Source organism: Patiria miniata, unplaced genomic scaffold, assembly GCF_015706575.1.
Source record: "Patiria miniata isolate m_02_andy unplaced genomic scaffold, ASM1570657v1 HiC_scaffold_7, whole genome shotgun sequence".
Classification (NCBI taxonomy): domain Eukaryota; kingdom Metazoa; phylum Echinodermata; class Asteroidea; order Valvatida; family Asterinidae; genus Patiria; species Patiria miniata.
Genome location: NW_024037074.1, coordinates 39446687 through 39464040, shown reverse-complemented (window position 1 = coordinate 39464040; position 17354 = coordinate 39446687). Strand labels below are relative to the sequence as shown.

The following is a 17354-nucleotide window of genomic DNA, read 5'->3' as shown; positions in this document are numbered from 1 at the left end:
CTGTCGCCATAGGCTTCAGTCATGGTATGTACATGTAACGCAGCGTGTGCTAAGTACAATTGAAATTCGCGCTGGAACAATTACGTCCGTCTGATCCTCGGCTGGGTTTCAAGCACAATGATCTGCTGGGCGGCGGGCGCTATCTCATATGGTCTCGGAGTTACGTAATGGAGGTGACGTAGAATCAAACGCACCCATTGTTGATATTTCGTTTGGGTACAACTATAGAATGCAGGGCCACTTTACTCTACATCCACGCCTCCGTACGGCTGCGTGGAGGCGTGGAGCCGCAGTCGACCTACCTCCGAAAATCGACCGTGGAGTCGTGGAGCCGCATAAAAGCTTTGTGCAATCCGTTCAAAGAATATCACCATTTAAACACAATGACCCTAAAACCTGAGGTTCAATGGCCTGACTGGATGCTGACCAACAAGTCGTTAAAGTTTTTTAGGTACAGTGAATTGGGTGTAGAGAGTAAACTGGATTTTATTTAACTAAAACAGCCTAATTCGTACCAAAGGGCAATGGAGGGGATGATCTTCTCCTAGGGTACAACGGATCGATGTTGACCAAGTCGTTAATGTTTCTTATAGGAAAAGGCAGAGAGTAAAATATGTGGGCTTATAGTGAGCGCAAGCTGTACGTCCGTGGTTATGGACAGGGGTTGAGTTTCTGATTGTAGGACGTGTGGATCCTCCCCGGTATACCTACATACAAACAATATGAAACACTGACTATTTTTGAACTGTAATACCATCTAGGAATCATTATGTTTAAATTCGAAGGTAACCTACTACCTACAAATATCAGGTCCATGTTTGTGAGGAATCTAGATGTCCATTTACATAACACAAGATCAGCCAAAAAAATTCACATTGGTAAGGCTAGGACTGCATCATTCATGAAAATAGTTAGACACCAAGGCCCCCTTCTCTGGAATCAGCTTACACCTATACCCTTCTTTCGGGCTGTGCATAGATTCAAAAGATATCTTTAAAAAATCTACATATTTTCGGTATTATATAAGACGTGCATCCATAATTCACATTTGTATATTATATTGACTCAACTCGAGTCAGTGCGAGCAAATGACTCGACTCGACTCGAGTCCCTCATCAGAATGACTCGACTCGACTCGACTCAGGCTAATAAGACTCGAGTCCCAATGATAAAAGCAAAACTTACGATTTCTTACTCAGCCTGGAAGAAGAAAAATACCAGAAAAATAGAGTCTATGCTTGAGAAGGTGATAAGTATTTTGTCTGATAAGATTTTTGAGGGTGATTTTGACTCAGTTGATCATTTAAATGCCAAGCAAGCAGATCTTGTTGAGCTCCGTAAAGCTAAAATGGAAGGAGTTTTAATCAGATCCAAGACTCGATAGATGGAGGGAGGTGAAAAACCTTCCAAGTATTTTTTAAACCTAGAAAAGCGTAACTTTGTTAATAAATCGATTAATGATGCTAACTGTAGATATACTAGCTCCTATGATATCTTGCAAGAGGCTAGGAGTTTTTATCAGAAGCTTTACTCTACACAAACAGTAGATGATAATATTGATGTTCAATCAATTTTTGCCGCTGCTGATAAGACTATCCTTTCCGATACCATGTGAGATAGCATTGAGGGGCCTCTATCCCATGATGAACTTATGCACGTGTTAAAAAAAGCAAAGAACGGAAAGTCCCCCGGCTCTGATGGCTTCAGTTTTGAATTGTATAATTGTTTTGCCTCAGAACTCTCCTGGTACCTTTTGCGTTCATTGAATGGTGCTTATACTTCTGGTCAACTTTCGGTCACTCAGAGATATGGAATTATTACTCTTCTACCAAAAGGGGACAAGCCTCGTCAGTACTTGAAGAATTGGCGCCCTATCTCGCTTTTAAACACGTCGTATAAAATCGCTTCCGCCTGCATTGCAGAGCGAGTTAAATCATGCCTCCCGTATATTATTCATGAAAGACAAAAAGGTTTCATGGCTAATCGTTTTATTGGCGAAAATATTCGGTTAATGTATGATTTACTGAATGTCGCTGACTCCAACAATATTCCGGGTTTATTTCTTTCTATTGACTTTGAAAAAGCATTTGACTCTATTTCACATAGTTTTATTTTTAAAGTTCTGGACAATTTCAATTTTGGTCCATCAGTCAAAAAATGGATCAAGGTACTTTATAACCAAGCCTCCTCCTCAGTTTTAGTCAATGGATTCCTTTCTGAATCATTCCAGATCGGGCGAGGTTGTAGGCAGGGAGATGGGTTAAGCCCTTATTTGTTCCTTTTGTGTGCAGAAGTTTTATCCATGATGGTATGTAATGACAAAGAATTTAAGGGCATAAAGGTCGAGGGAACGGAATTTCGATTATCCCAGTACGCTGATGATACGGTTTTCTTTTTAAATGGTACCGAGAAGTCAATGCGGGCGGCTTTTAGAATTCTTGGCCTATTTGCTGGTATGTCTGGTTTGAAAATTAACGTTGATAAAACGAATGCCATTTGAATTGGTTCAATGAAGGATTGTAGGGAGAAGCTTTGCGAAGAGATTAACGTGAACTGGGTTGAGGCCGAGCATACCTTTAACATTCTTGGTGTTGAGTTCTCCACAGATCTTAATTCTCAATGGTTTTGTTAAAGTATTACAATAAGATTATTCCATCCTTACGTGGTCAAATTTTTAACTGGTCTAAGACATTTGACTGTGCTAGGCAGAATTGCTGTTGTGAAATCATTGCTTTTGTCCAAACTTACTTACCTGGTGTTAACCATTCCTGATCCCCCCTGTACTATGATCAAGGATTTAAATACTATGTTTTTCAATTTTATTTGGAAAGGTCACGATCGTGTCGCTAGAAACCAAATGATCCAAGATTATGGTGGGGGGGGGGCTGCGAATGATAGATGTTCGGGCCTATATAGATGCTTTAAAAATCACGTGGTTGCGTAGACTTTTCAAAGCAGATTCTTCAGGCTGGTCTATATTGTGTAATTTGGTTTTTGGCGACACTCGTCTGTTTTTATTGGAAGGTGGCTTTGCGAAAATTATTTGCAATGGCTTATGCTGGTGCCGGTTTTTGTTCACGTCACGTTAGAATGTATACATAGGCCTACGTGGTTTGATCAGTGTCTCCATTAGTTGAATGGCGATCAGCTGGCACCCCCGTTGTATTTTCATTAAGAGTCAAATGTGGTGTCACCACATGTAGTAGCCCGAATGCAAAATTAAAAAAGCCCCAAAAATGACTTTCTCTCTTGTGTTTATTTATTGCATAGTGTTCAATTGTGACTCGAATTGACTCGAGCTAAATACTTGACTCAAATCGACTCGACTCGAGTCATTTCTTTAAAATGACTCGACTCGACTCGAGTCACAAAAATCAGTGACTCGTTACAACTCTGGCAAATGATCGATGGTCTTGCTACAGTCATTGCAAACGAAAGTTATTCCCGATTCCGCGACAAACGACTCGGTGATGTGTTTCACTTGGCGCCGACCCCGGGACCAGCTCCTCTCCAGGTGCCAGGCCTTCACGTACACCTCCTTCCAGTCACAGCTTTTGGTAGTTGGTCCCTCTGCCTCGTCAAAACCGTCAACCGAAGGAGCTTGCGAGAATGGTGCAACGGTACAGCAATTGCTGGTCGTAGCACACGGGGCTTCGGAAGTTGAGCGTACTACACCAAAACGCTCCCAGTTCTTCAGCTTACATAGACTGGACCAGCAGTTGTCGTTGGAGGTGATCTGCTGCCATGCCTTGTTGCAAGCACCAAGGTGACACAGGTCTTCAGCAGAAAGGAAACTTAAGATTGTGGAAATCACCTCCACCGGTAAATGGTCCAGCGGATCCTGTCGGTCTTGAGGCGGTTCATTCATTGCGCCGATATGTAGACGACACCATTGTTTTAAAGTCGAGTTTCTGTAACGACAAAAGTTGATTTGAAGTGAGTATCATTGAGAGTCTATACCGTTTTGCTTTTATATTTCGTCGGTGAACGTCAATTGCATAGCGTATTCCATCGGAAGCTTCGAAGACGTAAATGCCGCGGTTTTGCTCTTCACTGACGTAATGTTTTTATACTATTGTGGCGTGATGGGGTGGGCCGACACCAGTCTAATTCCCCTTATTTGGTAGTGTTTACTTGTAATTTCTTGGCAAGGAAGTCAGGTCGTGTCAGCGGACAATGTCTCGTGGTTTTGGCGGGAGTGGCCGCCAATCGGAGCGCGCTCGCTGTTGCTGGGCGGGGCGAGGCAGGCCGTGACCGCACTGCAATCTGTGTTTTCCTGTATCCGCGTATGCGCGATTGGTGTTACCGGGCAGAGGTGAAAGGTTGGCGGCCAATCACGGCGTGATTGGGCGTGGCCCCGCTACCCTTGCCGTGGTACTTGAGCGCATGGTCGGCCGGGCGTGCTTCAGTGTCCAGTTGCGGAGTTCAGTTGGTTCAGTTGCGTAGTCCAGTTGCGTAGTTCAGTTGCGTGAGTTGCGTAAGTTGTTCCTCAGTTCTGTGTATGGAGCGGGTTCAGTAGTAGTGTACAAGTGAAATTGCCATTGTCCGTGACGAAGCTAGCGTTTGCTTTGGCGAGGCCGTGTGTGGTGCAGTGTACCGGTGTTGACGCTGTTTCGGCCTGACTTCTCGTACCGTGGTTGAGCGATTGTACGGAGCGCAGAGCCCCGTGGTGTGACCCAGTTAGCCTGGTAGGACCGAATTGCTTTATCGTGTAATTCAGTGCATTTTTGTACCATTGTTGCAGTTGAGTGTTTGACTTACAGAGTAGGGTGACTAAGTACAGGCATAAGGATTGTTGTCGTGGGTTCACAGAGACGTGCGATAACATAGAGGGTCGACCCAGAGGTTGACATAGAGGCCTGGGAGGAATAGTCACAGGTAGTCAATAACTGCACTCGGTCAAGTTTATTGTCACACGGGTTTTGTCGCATACTGATCAGCTAAGGCGCTCAAACTTATACAATCATAACAATCCAACGATAATAACCTTATAAATCAAAGAGTTCCCAATCAAGTCAGAATTGTCCGTGATTAAATAAACCAATCATTTCCTTTCCACAAAGAGAATTGTGTATCCCAGTGTCCAATATTTCTGCAGTTTCTTCGTCTGTTTGTTCTGTTCTGTACTAGAGTAACAGGGCCTGGTAATCAGTATCCAACTGGGCGGTAGATTTCCACCAAAACGAGCTTGCATCCCTGGGCCTAGAGGCTGCTCGAAAACTTCCCTAGGTTCGAGGCAGAAAACATAGTTTGGGGTTAGGGGAACTTTCGCCTCAGTCGGTGATTGCCTTCCCTGACCTCTGGTTTCAATTGACCTCGGGAGATTCCGCCACAAATGGTGTCAGAAGTGGGATAGTTGGTACTGATTAAAGAGTTGGCCAGTAGAAACAAATTGCGTCTTGTTCTAGAAATCAAGCAGGATTTTGAGTACAGTGATTTCTGTGGTTGAAGAGTAATCATAGAAAGAGACAAACATGAGTCAAGAGAATACTTCGAGTATTGAGAGTGAACTGCAGAAGCTGAGATTAGATGCTCAATTTTTGCAATGGGAGAAAGAGTTGATGGCTAAGAAATTAGAAGCCATGAGAGCCAATTATGAGGAACCTTCCCCGGTGGGAAGTATAGACAAAAAGAGCCAAGAACAGGGGCCAGTGCGGATCGATTCGGAAATCGAGTTCCTGATGCCAAGAGAGAGTTCTGGTTATTTTTCCCAGGGAGGGGCGAGTCCCTCGGTGACCGCACGGTCGCCTGAAGTTGAACTTGGACCAAGGATGGGAAAAAGAGTGAAGTTTGGGGAAAGTACACCCCTTAAGAGTAGTGGTGTAGGAAGTACCCGTCCAGAGATTTTAACGGGGAGCAGTGCAATAGAGGAGCTCCAGTCCTTTCTGTTGAGCACGGATAGCACTGTAGAGAACCCGAGTAGGGGAGAAACAGTTTCTCCTGAGAAAGTAGATAGAGATTTGCTGAGTTTCGCCCCGAGTTCAGTGGGCACAGGTGCCAACAGTTTGGCAGGTAGTTTAGAGACCTCAGCAGGGCCCTTAACGCCGACAAGTGAGCCCAAAGTAGTGGCAGAGAAAGAGAGGAGTGTCGAGCGGCCAATTAGTAGACGGCCAAATATCACTCCTGATAGATACAATGGCAAGGTGCTATGGAAAGAGTATTTCAGGCACTTCGAGTCTTGCCGGTTGGTGAATCAGTGGAGCGAAGAGCAAGCGGCTAAATATTTGGTAGCTAGTTTGCAAGGCAATGCCCTAAGATTGTTGGGTGACGTTCCCACTGAAAAGACACAGTCCTACAGTGGGCTGTTGAAGTTGTTAGAACAGAGATTTGGCTCAGGCCGCCAGAGTGAAAATTACCTTGTCGAGTTGCGGCATCGCCGACAAGGCCCAAAAGAGTCATTGCAAGAGTTAGGCCAAGCCATACAAGAGTTGACGGTTAAAGCGTACCCTGACATACAGGAAGAGTCACGTGACCGGTTGGCTAAGAACCATTTTCTAGATGCGGTCGAAAGTAGGTCAACTCGGGAGGGCATAAACAGGGCTCGTCCTGAAAATTTAGATGAGGCCATTCGAGCTGCAATAGAAACAGAGAATTTCGAAAAAGTCGAGCAACAGAGAATGCTCGATGGAAAGCCTCCGAGGTTGGCTAGAGTGTTAGATACCGGGGTGGAACAGAGGATCCACGAATTGGAGAATGGAATGAAAAGTTTGGCTGGACTGTTAACAGAGTTAACGAAACAAATCCAGGAAAAGAGTGACCTAGTGGGGAAACCTGCTGACCAGAAGTCACAAAAGAGTGAGCAAAGTGTTAGGAAATGCTTCAATTGTGGGGAGCGAGGTCACTTTGCGCGAGAGTGCAAGAAACCAAAGAAGAGTAGTCCAAAGCGTGATGGCTGGAAGTGTTTCAATTGCGGAGAACACGGCCACATTGCCAGAGACTGTAACAGACCCTCAGGGGGAGAGCCTGGGGCAGGAAAAGTCGAGCCAGCTGCTCGAGGGGCCCGTAGGCACCTCGGAAGTGCTAGAGGGGCAAAGAAACGATGGAGAGATTGCAAGGGGGCCATAGGAGAGAAGCGGCGAAAGTATGAGGAGGGAAAGGTAATTACGTTACCGAACCCAAATAGTGATGCCCGCTTTGGTTTGTTTGTAGAGGGTGTAGTGAGAAAAACCAAGTGCCAATTTTTGGTTGACACTGGTGCCACAGATACATTAATTAGTAGCACAGTGTATTATGAGATACCCAAGGAACAGAGACCAGTCTTAGAGTCAGACAATGTGAAAGTGAGACAGGTGGATGGACGTTCCCTGTCGGTGTTAGGAGTCGCCTGGGTCGAAGTTCAAGCTGGACGAACAACGCACCCAGTCAGGGCGATTTTTACAGAGATGAAGTATCCCGGAATTCTGGGGATGGATTTCTTGTTGCCCACAGGGGGTAACTTGGATTTCCACACCAAAGAATGGAGAATAAATGGCGAGAGAATTAAATGCACTAGTAGTGCTGGAGAGCCATTTGTTGGGAGAGTGGTAATTGCTGAAGCAACCGTGATTCCATCTGGTTCTGAGGCAGTAGTGCCTGGCACTATTGCTCACAGAGGAAAAGAGTGGGCTGGCCCAGCCATAGTGGAACCGCTAGAGGGGGGCGGAGATTTAGCCCAGAAAGGCTTGGTCTTGGCCAGGTCACTAGTGGAGTCAGGGAACCAAATTGTTCCGTTGCGGCTGTTCAACCCAGGAAAAGAGAAAAGAGTGGCGCGAAAAGGGACCACTGTGGGATTAATTTCCACCGTGGACCCTGAGACAATAAGAGGTGAGGCACATGAGTCTGAAAAGGCAAAGGAGGGCTTGCCCACATATTTGCAAGACTTGTATGCAAGGAGTAGAAACCATGTAGAGACCAACTATCATGGTCAAGTTAAGGAGTGCTTGATAGAGTTTCAGGATGTTTTCTCCAGCAGTGAGCAGGATATTGGTGCAACTGATGCCGTGAGGCATCACATTGATACTGGAGAAGCGAGACCAATAAAAGAGAAACCGAGACGACACCCCGACTGTGTCCAGAGAGAGATACAGAGACAGGTCATTGACCTGGAGAAAAGAGGTGTGATAGAACCCTCGGATAGTCCGTGGGCAGCCAATGTAGTGTTGGTAAACAAGAAGCCACAGAGTTTGAGGAAAGAAACCCTGAGGGAGGTGCACGGTGGACTGCTTAGTGGTCATTTGGGCATAAAGAAAACCCTTGCCAAAGTAAAGAGAAGATATTTTTGGCCAGGTATGTCCGCAGATGTTCGCTCCTTCATAAGGGGTTGTGACCTCTGTGCAAGAAGAAAGTCCCCTGCGAAGAAAGGGATTGCACCCTTGCAACAATATAGAGTGGGAGTGCCTGTAGAGAGAGTGGCCATAGATTTGCTCGGGCCACTGCCCAAAACAGAGAGTGGGAACCAGTGGATTCTCGTAGTGGGTGATTACTGTACAAAATGGATGGAGGCCTATCCATTGCCTGACGCAACGGCGGGTACAGTAGCACTCAAACTGGTGCAAGAGTTCGTGTGTAGATTTGGAGTACCACAAGAACTCCATTCTGATCAGGGCACCAATTTTGAGTCAGAAGTCTTCACAGAAATGTGCAAGGTCTTAGGAATCACAAAGACAAGAACGACAGCATACAATCCTAAATCGGATGGTATGGTCGAACGGTTTAACAAGACACTAGTAAACATGGTGGCTGTGCTGATTGACCCACAGAAGAGGCATAGAGACTGGGATAAATTCCTCCCTTATGCAACCTTTGCGTATAGATGCACCCCACAAGACTCCACAGGGGAGTCCCCCAATATAATGATGTTGGGGCGAGAAGTCAGTATACCAGTTGACCTGGTCACCGGTAGTCCAGAGACAGGGTTTGACACTCGGACAGACTTTGCAGAAGAGTTGCGAAGAAATTTGCAGAGTGCACATCAGAGGGCTAGAGACTGTCTAGGAAAAAACTCCCAAAGACAGAAGAGAAACTATGACAGAAAAGCCACCCATAAAGGGTTGAAAGAAGGAGAGTTTGCCTGGCTGCACAACCCGGCTAAGAAGAAACAGTTGTCCCCCAAATTGCAGTTGAGATGGGAGGGACCGTGGCTGATAGTTAGGAGATTGTCAGATGTGACCTTCCGAATACAGATACGGAAAGGGGGAAAAATGAAAGTGGTGCATTCTGACAGACTGAAGCCATACCAGGGTGAGAAACTGGTACCCTGGAGTCACTCTCCAAAAGCATGTGAAGAAGCTCCTCAGATTGATAGAGCAGGAGAAAACCCTCGAGTCGAAGTGACAGAAGAGACTCCTCATGTTGAGGAAACAGAGAAAACAGAGCAAATAGAGCAAGAAGAACCGGAAATAGAAGCTCCGGTAGAAAATGGGGATGTTCAGATAGAGGTTGACCCCATCAGAGTGCCAGAGAGGACCAGTATGTCTCGGAGGAACCCGAGGAGAGAGCATCGCCTGCCTGTAAGATACCGTTAGAGTGGCAGACTTTGACTCATCTATGCCACCCCTAGAAGAGATGACCCCCTCCCCCTCCCGAAGTGGTCGTGACTCACCTCCGTTGAAGATGAGGAGACTCGTCACAATCCGAGTAAGGACGACCACCGAAGTGATCTACCGCAACAGGGTCGTTAAGAGAAACGACGAGGTCATCGAGCATCTGCGAGAGACAGAGCTGGACGCTGCACTGGATGATCCTCAGGAGGACGGGACCCAACTAGCAAGTCCTTAGGGCCAGTTAAAGTTTATCTAGTGTTAGTAGTTGTTTTTAGTTTTAACAGTTTTGTCGGTGCTATTTAGTGTGTAAAAGAGAAGTTATTTTTTTATCTTTACAGTTTTAAAATCAGTGATTATTGCCTTCATCTTGTTTGAAAAGAAATCCGTCCATTGGTTAAAATGATTCCCAGTTAATTTTGGATACTATTCGAGTTTAAGTGTGATTTTCCATCTGTCTTATCCCTAAAATTATCTGCATAAATTGTAATCTGTTGATACAAAACATTTCCTTGTACGAAAAGAAAAACAATCAGGAAAAGTGCTTTTATCTTTGCCGAGGATTCATGATTTCTAAATAAATTGTGTGGTTCAAATTCATTGTAAGGAAAACTTTACCATGTATAAGCTTAGTTTTGTGTAAAGAAAAACATAACATTAGTTTTGTGTAAAGGAAAACATAAGATTAATGCTGTATAAAGGAAAACATAAGCTTCATTCTGTGCCAAAGAAACACATAGTTTGGTTTTTGTGTAACTGAAAAACATTAAGTTTATTTTTGTATAAAGGAACACATAAGTTTAGTTTTGTATAAAAGAACACATCAGTTTAGTTTTGTATAAAGAGAAATCATAAGTTTAGTTTTCTATAACGAAAAACATAAGAGTGAATTTTACGTGAAGTTTAAAAAGCTTGTGCATATTTAATTAGCTAGACTGGTGCCGGTCACCCATCTCGTGACTGGGTTTGAGCTGGTTTGGACTGGGACAGTCCAAGCTCTGCTCGGTCCTGTGTGGCGTGATGGGGTGGGCCGACACCAGTCTAATTCCCCTTATTTGGTAGTGTTTACTTGTAATTTCTTGGCAAGGAAGTCAGGTCGTGTCAGCGGACAATGTCTCGTGGTTTTGGCGGGAGTGGCCGCCAATCGGAGCGCGCTCGCTGTTGCTGGGCGGGGCGAGGCAGGCCGTGACCGCACTGCAATCTGTGTTTTCCTGTATCCGCGTATGCGCGATTGGTGTTACCGGGCAGAGGTGAAAGGTTGGCGGCCAATCACGGCGTGATTGGGCGTGGCCCCGCTACCCTTGCCGTGGTACTTGAGCGCATGGTCGGCCGGGCGTGCTTCAGTGTCCAGTTGCGGAGTTCAGTTGGTTCAGTTGCGTAGTCCAGTTGCGTAGTTCAGTTGCGTGAGTTGCGTAAGTTGTTCCTCAGTTCTGTGTATGGAGCGGGTTCAGTAGTAGTGTACAAGTGAAATTGCCATTGTCCGTGACGAAGCTAGCGTTTGCTTTGGCGAGGCCGTGTGTGGTGCAGTGTACCGGTGTTGACGCTGTTTCGGCCTGACTTCTCGTACCGTGGTTGAGCGATTGTACGGAGCGCAGAGCCCCGTGGTGTGACCCAGTTAGCCTGGTAGGACCGAATTGCTTTATCGTGTAATTCAGTGCATTTTTGTACCATTGTTGCAGTTGAGTGTTTGACTTACAGAGTAGGGTGACTAAGTACAGGCATAAGGATTGTTGTCGTGGGTTCACAGAGACGTGCGATAACATAGAGGGTCGACCCAGAGGTTGACATAGAGGCCTGGGAGGAATAGTCACAGGTAGTCAATAACTGCACTCGGTCAAGTTTATTGTCACACGGGTTTTGTCGCATACTGATCAGCTAAGGCGCTCAAACTTATACAATCATAACAATCCAACGATAATAACCTTATAAATCAAAGAGTTCCCAATCAAGTCAGAATTGTCCGTGATTAAATAAACCAATCATTTCCTTTCCACAAAGAGAATTGTGTATCCCAGTGTCCAATATTTCTGCAGTTTCTTCGTCTGTTTGTTCTGTTCTGTACTAGAGTAACAGGGCCTGGTAATCAGTATCCAACTGGGCGGTAGATTTCCACCAAAACGAGCTTGCATCCCTGGGCCTAGAGGCTGCTCGAAAACTTCCCTAGGTTCGAGGCAGAAAACATAGTTTGGGGTTAGGGGAACTTTCGCCTCAGTCGGTGATTGCCTTCCCTGACCTCTGGTTTCAATTGACCTCGGGAGATTCCGCCACACTATTGCTGTCACTGAGTATATACGGTGATTACACAAAAAGTGGAGGGCAAAACTCAATATAAAATCTCTCACATAAGATTCGTGGCAGATATCGAAGCTGAGGGATTTTGCTTTCCTTAAAAGGCATCCGATTGTCTCCACAGGGATACAAATAAAAGTCACGGACGCAAGACAAAACCGATATAAATCAGCCCCGGCCCTAGCCCCATAAATGTGGCCTATTTACTGGACTGCCTCCGTAAACATAGGCCACACATCCACATGTACAAAAATCGTGTCGACGGAGCCAAATTTTGATTTTCACATTTAGGCTTAGTTTGTAGGTTTTTTTTGCTTTAGAAGCATACTCACCCTCTTTACAGGCTAATCAGTAAGTGCTGCCTTTTTCAGATGTATATTTTTCGTGAAATTTCCAGATTCATTTTTACACGTTTGCGTATCAAAATTTCAACATGAAATTTCACAAAAATTAGACATCTGAAAAAGGCAGCACTTTCTGATTAGCCTGTAAAGAGGGTGAGTATGCTTCTAAAGCAAAAAAACCCTACAAACTAAGCCTAAATGTGAAAATCAAAATTTGGCTCCGTCGACACGATTTTTGTACATGTGGATGTGTGGCCTATGTTTACGGAGGCAGTCCAGTAAATAGGCCACATTTATGGGGCTACCCCGGCCCATGCCTAGTCCAAAAATTTGGGACTCTCAATATTGTGTCCTCCATTCTCCATGGTGTCCCCAAATTAAGGTACTCATGCAACGTATATGAAATAGACTGGCGCATGAAACAACCAGTCCACCACCCCTAAAGTACTGCATCAGTCAACTGTGTCAAAAGGAAACATCTGGTACCGGTCTCTATTTCTACACATCTATCCAAAGTCTGCCACTAGACTACTGAAGAGGTTAGTCTTTTCAAAAACTTGGACATGTAGGCCTACCATATATAGTCTTATAGGCTTCAAATTGAAATCGCTTGTCTTCACTCTCAGGTGCAAAATGTTGAAGAAAAGTCTCCCTTAAAAATTGAATTGAGACTTAATTACTTCAAACTTGGCTGGTGAAATATGAGGACCTTGTCTTTGCCTCATGAACATTTTGGAAAATTTTGTCAGCTAAATAGTGAGTAGGTCCCTAAAGTTGTTTCTGCATGCATGTTTCTGCACTCAAGGTCCCAGTCTGAACATGAGATATGACAGGAACTTAAAAAAAAAAATCCATCCAAAATTTGAACTGAAATCCATTCTAAGTTGCCTCAGCGGGCGAGCAATAACGCTTGGCTTGTCAACAACACTGTTTACAAAATAAATATCGCAAAAGTTGCCGTATTACTCAACTTCAAGGCTTACCGATCAAGCGTCTTGCGCTGCGCATCTTGTCCGGCCGAATGATCATGCAAGTACAAATGTAGTACGGTACGTACTAGTGGGGGAGCCTGAGGACCTTTGCTCCCGGGAACATCTTCCGACAGGCAGAATTAAATCGACTGAAAGACGGACTCAATATGGGGGGCAATGTGTTACGTAATAGGGGCGGGAAATGTCAAACTAAGAAAGCCCTAGTGTCGTGAGGCGAGAATTCTACCCACGGTAAAGCATGACAATAGGGACAAAACAAATGTAAATGAGTACGCTACGAATCATTAGTATTATATTGGCCATTCGAGCGTGAAGAAAACCTCGATTATTTCTTGGATTGACTCGGAGGCATTTCTGAATTGTTTTTTTTTTTTAGGCCTAGTTGCACAGGGTTGGATGGCCGGGGGTCTAGTCTACTACGGTGGCCCACAACTGTCACGGCAAAAGCAAAAGCACCACGGCAAGCGCATAAGCGCCGCGGCAAGCGCAACAGCGCCGCGGCAAGCGCAACAGCGCCACGGCAAGCGCAAAAGCGCCACGGCAAAAGAAAAAGCGCCACGGCAAAACAAAAAGCGCCGCGGCAAAAGAAAAAGCGCCACGGCAAAACAAAAAGCGCCACGGCAAAAGAAAAAGCGCCACGGCAAAACAAAAAGCGCCGCGGCAAGCGCAAAAGCGCCACGGCAAGCGCAAAAGCGCCACGGCAAGCGCAAAAGCGCCACGGCGAAAGCAAAAGCGCCACGGCGAAAGCAAAAGCGCCACGGGTTTATTGGGAAGGGGCGTAATCATACATGCCGCTACTACATCAAAAATAAAATGGGAAGGAGAATGGCCGCCACCAGGAATTCTTATTAAGCACAGAATTTAATTCTTTGAGAAGTGATTTTATGGCTGAGAAAATAGCAAGGCCAAGGAAAACCGGTCAGGAAATAAATCGTCGATATTAATTTGTTGTAGGATAATTATTATTCCAAGAGAGTTGCTGCCGTGAATCAGAGTTTATAAAGGAGTGGGACCTCACTATCAGCACCATCAGGGCCGTTCCTCATTTCTTTACATTTCGTGGGATGCAAACAATTACGAGGACGGGAGGCTCTGTGAGCTGATGCATTTTTTTGAAGAGTTGTTTTCCTTCCGACTAGCATGCAGAGAAGAGTTCCGTTAATTTGAGACTTAGTTCACCCATGGGCGTCGCGAGGGGGGCAAGGGGGCGCTTTCCCCCCCCCCCCCCCCGGAATAGCACACAAAAAAGGAAGGGGAAAAAAGAGAAAAAAAGAAAAGAAAAAGAGGCGCGAAGTCATAGTGGTGTAAATTGAATGAGTTGGGGGGGGGCAAAATGTCCCTGCCCCCGTCTAAAACTGAGAAATCGAGAATTTGTTCAGAAATACAAGAATTTTTTGGGAAAAATATGTTTTGCCCCCTCTAGAAAAAATCCTGGCGACGCCTATGAGTTCACCGGTGTGTATACCAGTGTACAGGCGCGGTTCTAGAACCAATATTTTTGGGGGCTAGCACGGTGGATCCAGAATTTTTTCAGGAAGGCGTGCTGAAATGTTGACCGGTTATTTTTTCCAGACACTTAGGCCTCCGAAAATCAATAGGTGGGGAGGGGGGGGGGTTCATGCAAGGGCGGATCCAAAACAAAATTTTGAGGGGGGCCAAAAAAAAATTTGGGTCCCCGAAAAAAGTGGGTCAAAAAAAATACGGCGTGGGGTTCGGGGCCCGCTTAAGGGCCCCGAAAAAATTTGGATTCTAGATGCTCTGTGGTGCGATCTGAGGCAATTTCTGACCACTTTAACCAATGTTTTTTTGAGGAAAAGACTGTGGTGTACTCATTGCCTGCCTTTATTGCGATGTCACATAAAAAAAAAAAAATGGTTTCGTTTTGAGGGGGGGGGGGCATGGCCCCCTTTGGCCCCCCCCCCCCTCCCCTGGATCCGCCCTTGGGTTCATGCCACATTTTCAATGGGGAGCGCCAACAAAATCCTAAATTCATTCACACTATATTAACTAATGCACCCTTGTCACGGCTATTTCTTCTTTAGGGGGAGACCGTTCGCATGTACATCACAATCCTTCTTTATGCTAATGCAGTTTTTTTTTTTTACGGAATTTATTTTGGGGGGGCTAGACAAAATTTTGGGGGGGCTACAGCCCCCCCTAGCCCCCCCCCCCCCGTACAACCGCGCCTGCCAGTGTAGGCACACAATTGAGCTGCCCAGAGTTTGGATATAGAATAAGAAAGAAAGAAATTAACTCAGAACCTAGAACTCATTGGCCCACCCACCCCCGGCTCAAGAAACCAACAAGCCGAACAAGACCTCATGATGCTTAGCGATAGCGATGATGAGTTGCCCTGTGGACAGTCTTCCACATCATCGCAGAATCAGCCTGCAGGGCAGAAAGAGGGCTTGTTTCCGGCATCAAAGAGTTCCGTATTCACTCGAAACAAAGCAAACGGCTCTTTTAGAGCCACCAAATTTTCATAGAAGAGCTTAGAACTGTGCATCTCAACGATAACACTTCTCCTTTGTTTAGTGTCTCTCCCTTACCCCCCCTTTTTTTTAAGTTAATTTATTTATTTCTTATTCTATATCCAAAGTCTTCGCCTGTGTTACGTTCCTTACATGAAATCCACGACCTAACCTCCTCTGTCGAAAGCGTTGCAACTGTCTAATAGAACGATCCATTTCTCGATTTGTGAGTTATCTTCAACTCAGTCGTGTTTATTGGGAAGGGGCGTAATCATACATGCCGCCACTACATCTAAAATTAAATGGAAAGGAGTATGGCCGCCACCATGAATTGAGAAGTGATTTTATGGCTGAGAAAATAGCAAGGAAAACCGGTCAGTGCAAGCAACGTTCAGCGAAGAGTTTTGAAATTCCCGCTCTCTGGGAATTTCTAACCTAATGGGCCCGCGGGCGAGTTACGTGTTGACAAGCCTTACCCACCCACTGCCGCAGCCCTGCAGGAGAGCCTTAATCGACTTCCTAGATGTGTATGATATACTGAAAAAGAAAAAAAAATTAACTCATACACTCTGGGCAGCTCACTTGCGTGCCTACACTGGTATACACACCTGTGAAAAAAAGGCTCAAATTAACGGAACTCTTCTCTGCATGCTAGTCGGAAGGGGAAAAAATGTCTTCAAAAATGCATCAGCTCACAGAGCCTCCCGTCCTCGTAATTGTTTGCAACCCACGAAATGTAAAGAAATGAGGAACGGCCCTGATGGTGCTGATATAGCGAGTCCTACTTTCCCTCTCCTTTATAAACTCTGATTCACGGCAGGAACTCTCTTGGAATAATCTTGGAATCATCCTACAACAAATTAATATCGACGATTTATCAGTCCCTGAACGTTGCTTCACTGACCGGTTTTCCTTGCTATTTTCTCAGCCATAAAATCACTTCTCAAAGAATTAAATTCTGTGCTTAAAAAAGAATTCCTGGTGGCGGCCATTCTCCTTACCATTTTATTTTTTGATGTAGTAGCGGCATGTATGATTACGCCCCTTCCCAATAAACCCGTGGCGCTTTTGCTTTCGCCGTGGCGCTTTTGCTTCGCCGTGGCGCTTTTGCGCTTGCCGTGGTGCTTTTGCGCTTGCCGTGGCGCTTTTGCGCTTGCCGCGGCGCTTTTTGTTTTGCCGTGGCGCTTTTTCTTTTGCCGCGGCGCTTTTGCGCTTGCCGTGGCGCTGTTGGGCTTGCCGCGGCGCTGTTGCGCTTGCCGCGGCGCTTTTGCGCTTGCCGTGGCGCTTTTGCTTTTGCCGTGACAGTTGTGGGCCACCGTAGTCTACAGATTCACATTATCTGTAGTAATTAGTTGTCGCTAAGATAAGATTTTTCGGGCTGCCAAAACAAATAACGTCAAATATATCGAGGAGTCAGGTTGGCGTACACTGCAAAAACTGCAGTGTTAAATTTACACGATTGGTCCTATATAGATACCGAATGGTGTTAAATTAACACTACTGTTTTTGCAGTGTAGTATGTGACCCAGGTTCGAATCCCGCCTGGGCCAATATGTGGATTGGGTTTTCAGTCCTATACCTGATTCCGTGGGTGTTCGCCAGAATATCTTCTGGGCTTTTCCTTCCACATCTAAAACTGTAACTTCTTCACATTGTCTTCTCTCTTAAGTTGGTGTGATGTTTCCCCTGGGATGCTGTACCGACTATAATAATACAGATACAGATACAGGCGGGAATGGG

At 45.5% G+C, this 17354-nt stretch overlaps 1 protein-coding gene across 1 annotated transcript; it reads right to left on the bottom strand.

Annotated features, from left to right (window-relative positions):
* Positions 1-3255: 3255 nt before the first annotated feature.
* On the bottom strand, positions 3256-13285 carry LOC119746172 (F-box/WD repeat-containing protein pof1-like). The gene is made up of 2 exons (XM_038222981.1): positions 13135-13285; positions 3256-3911 (listed from the first exon to the last, which is right to left on the bottom strand). Exon 2 carries the CDS (start codon positions 3866-3868, stop codon positions 3386-3388), a length of 483 nt encoding a protein of 160 aa, XP_038078909.1. The 5' UTR covers positions 3869-3911; positions 13135-13285; the 3' UTR covers positions 3256-3385.
* Between the last annotated feature and the right edge of the window lie 4069 nt (positions 13286-17354).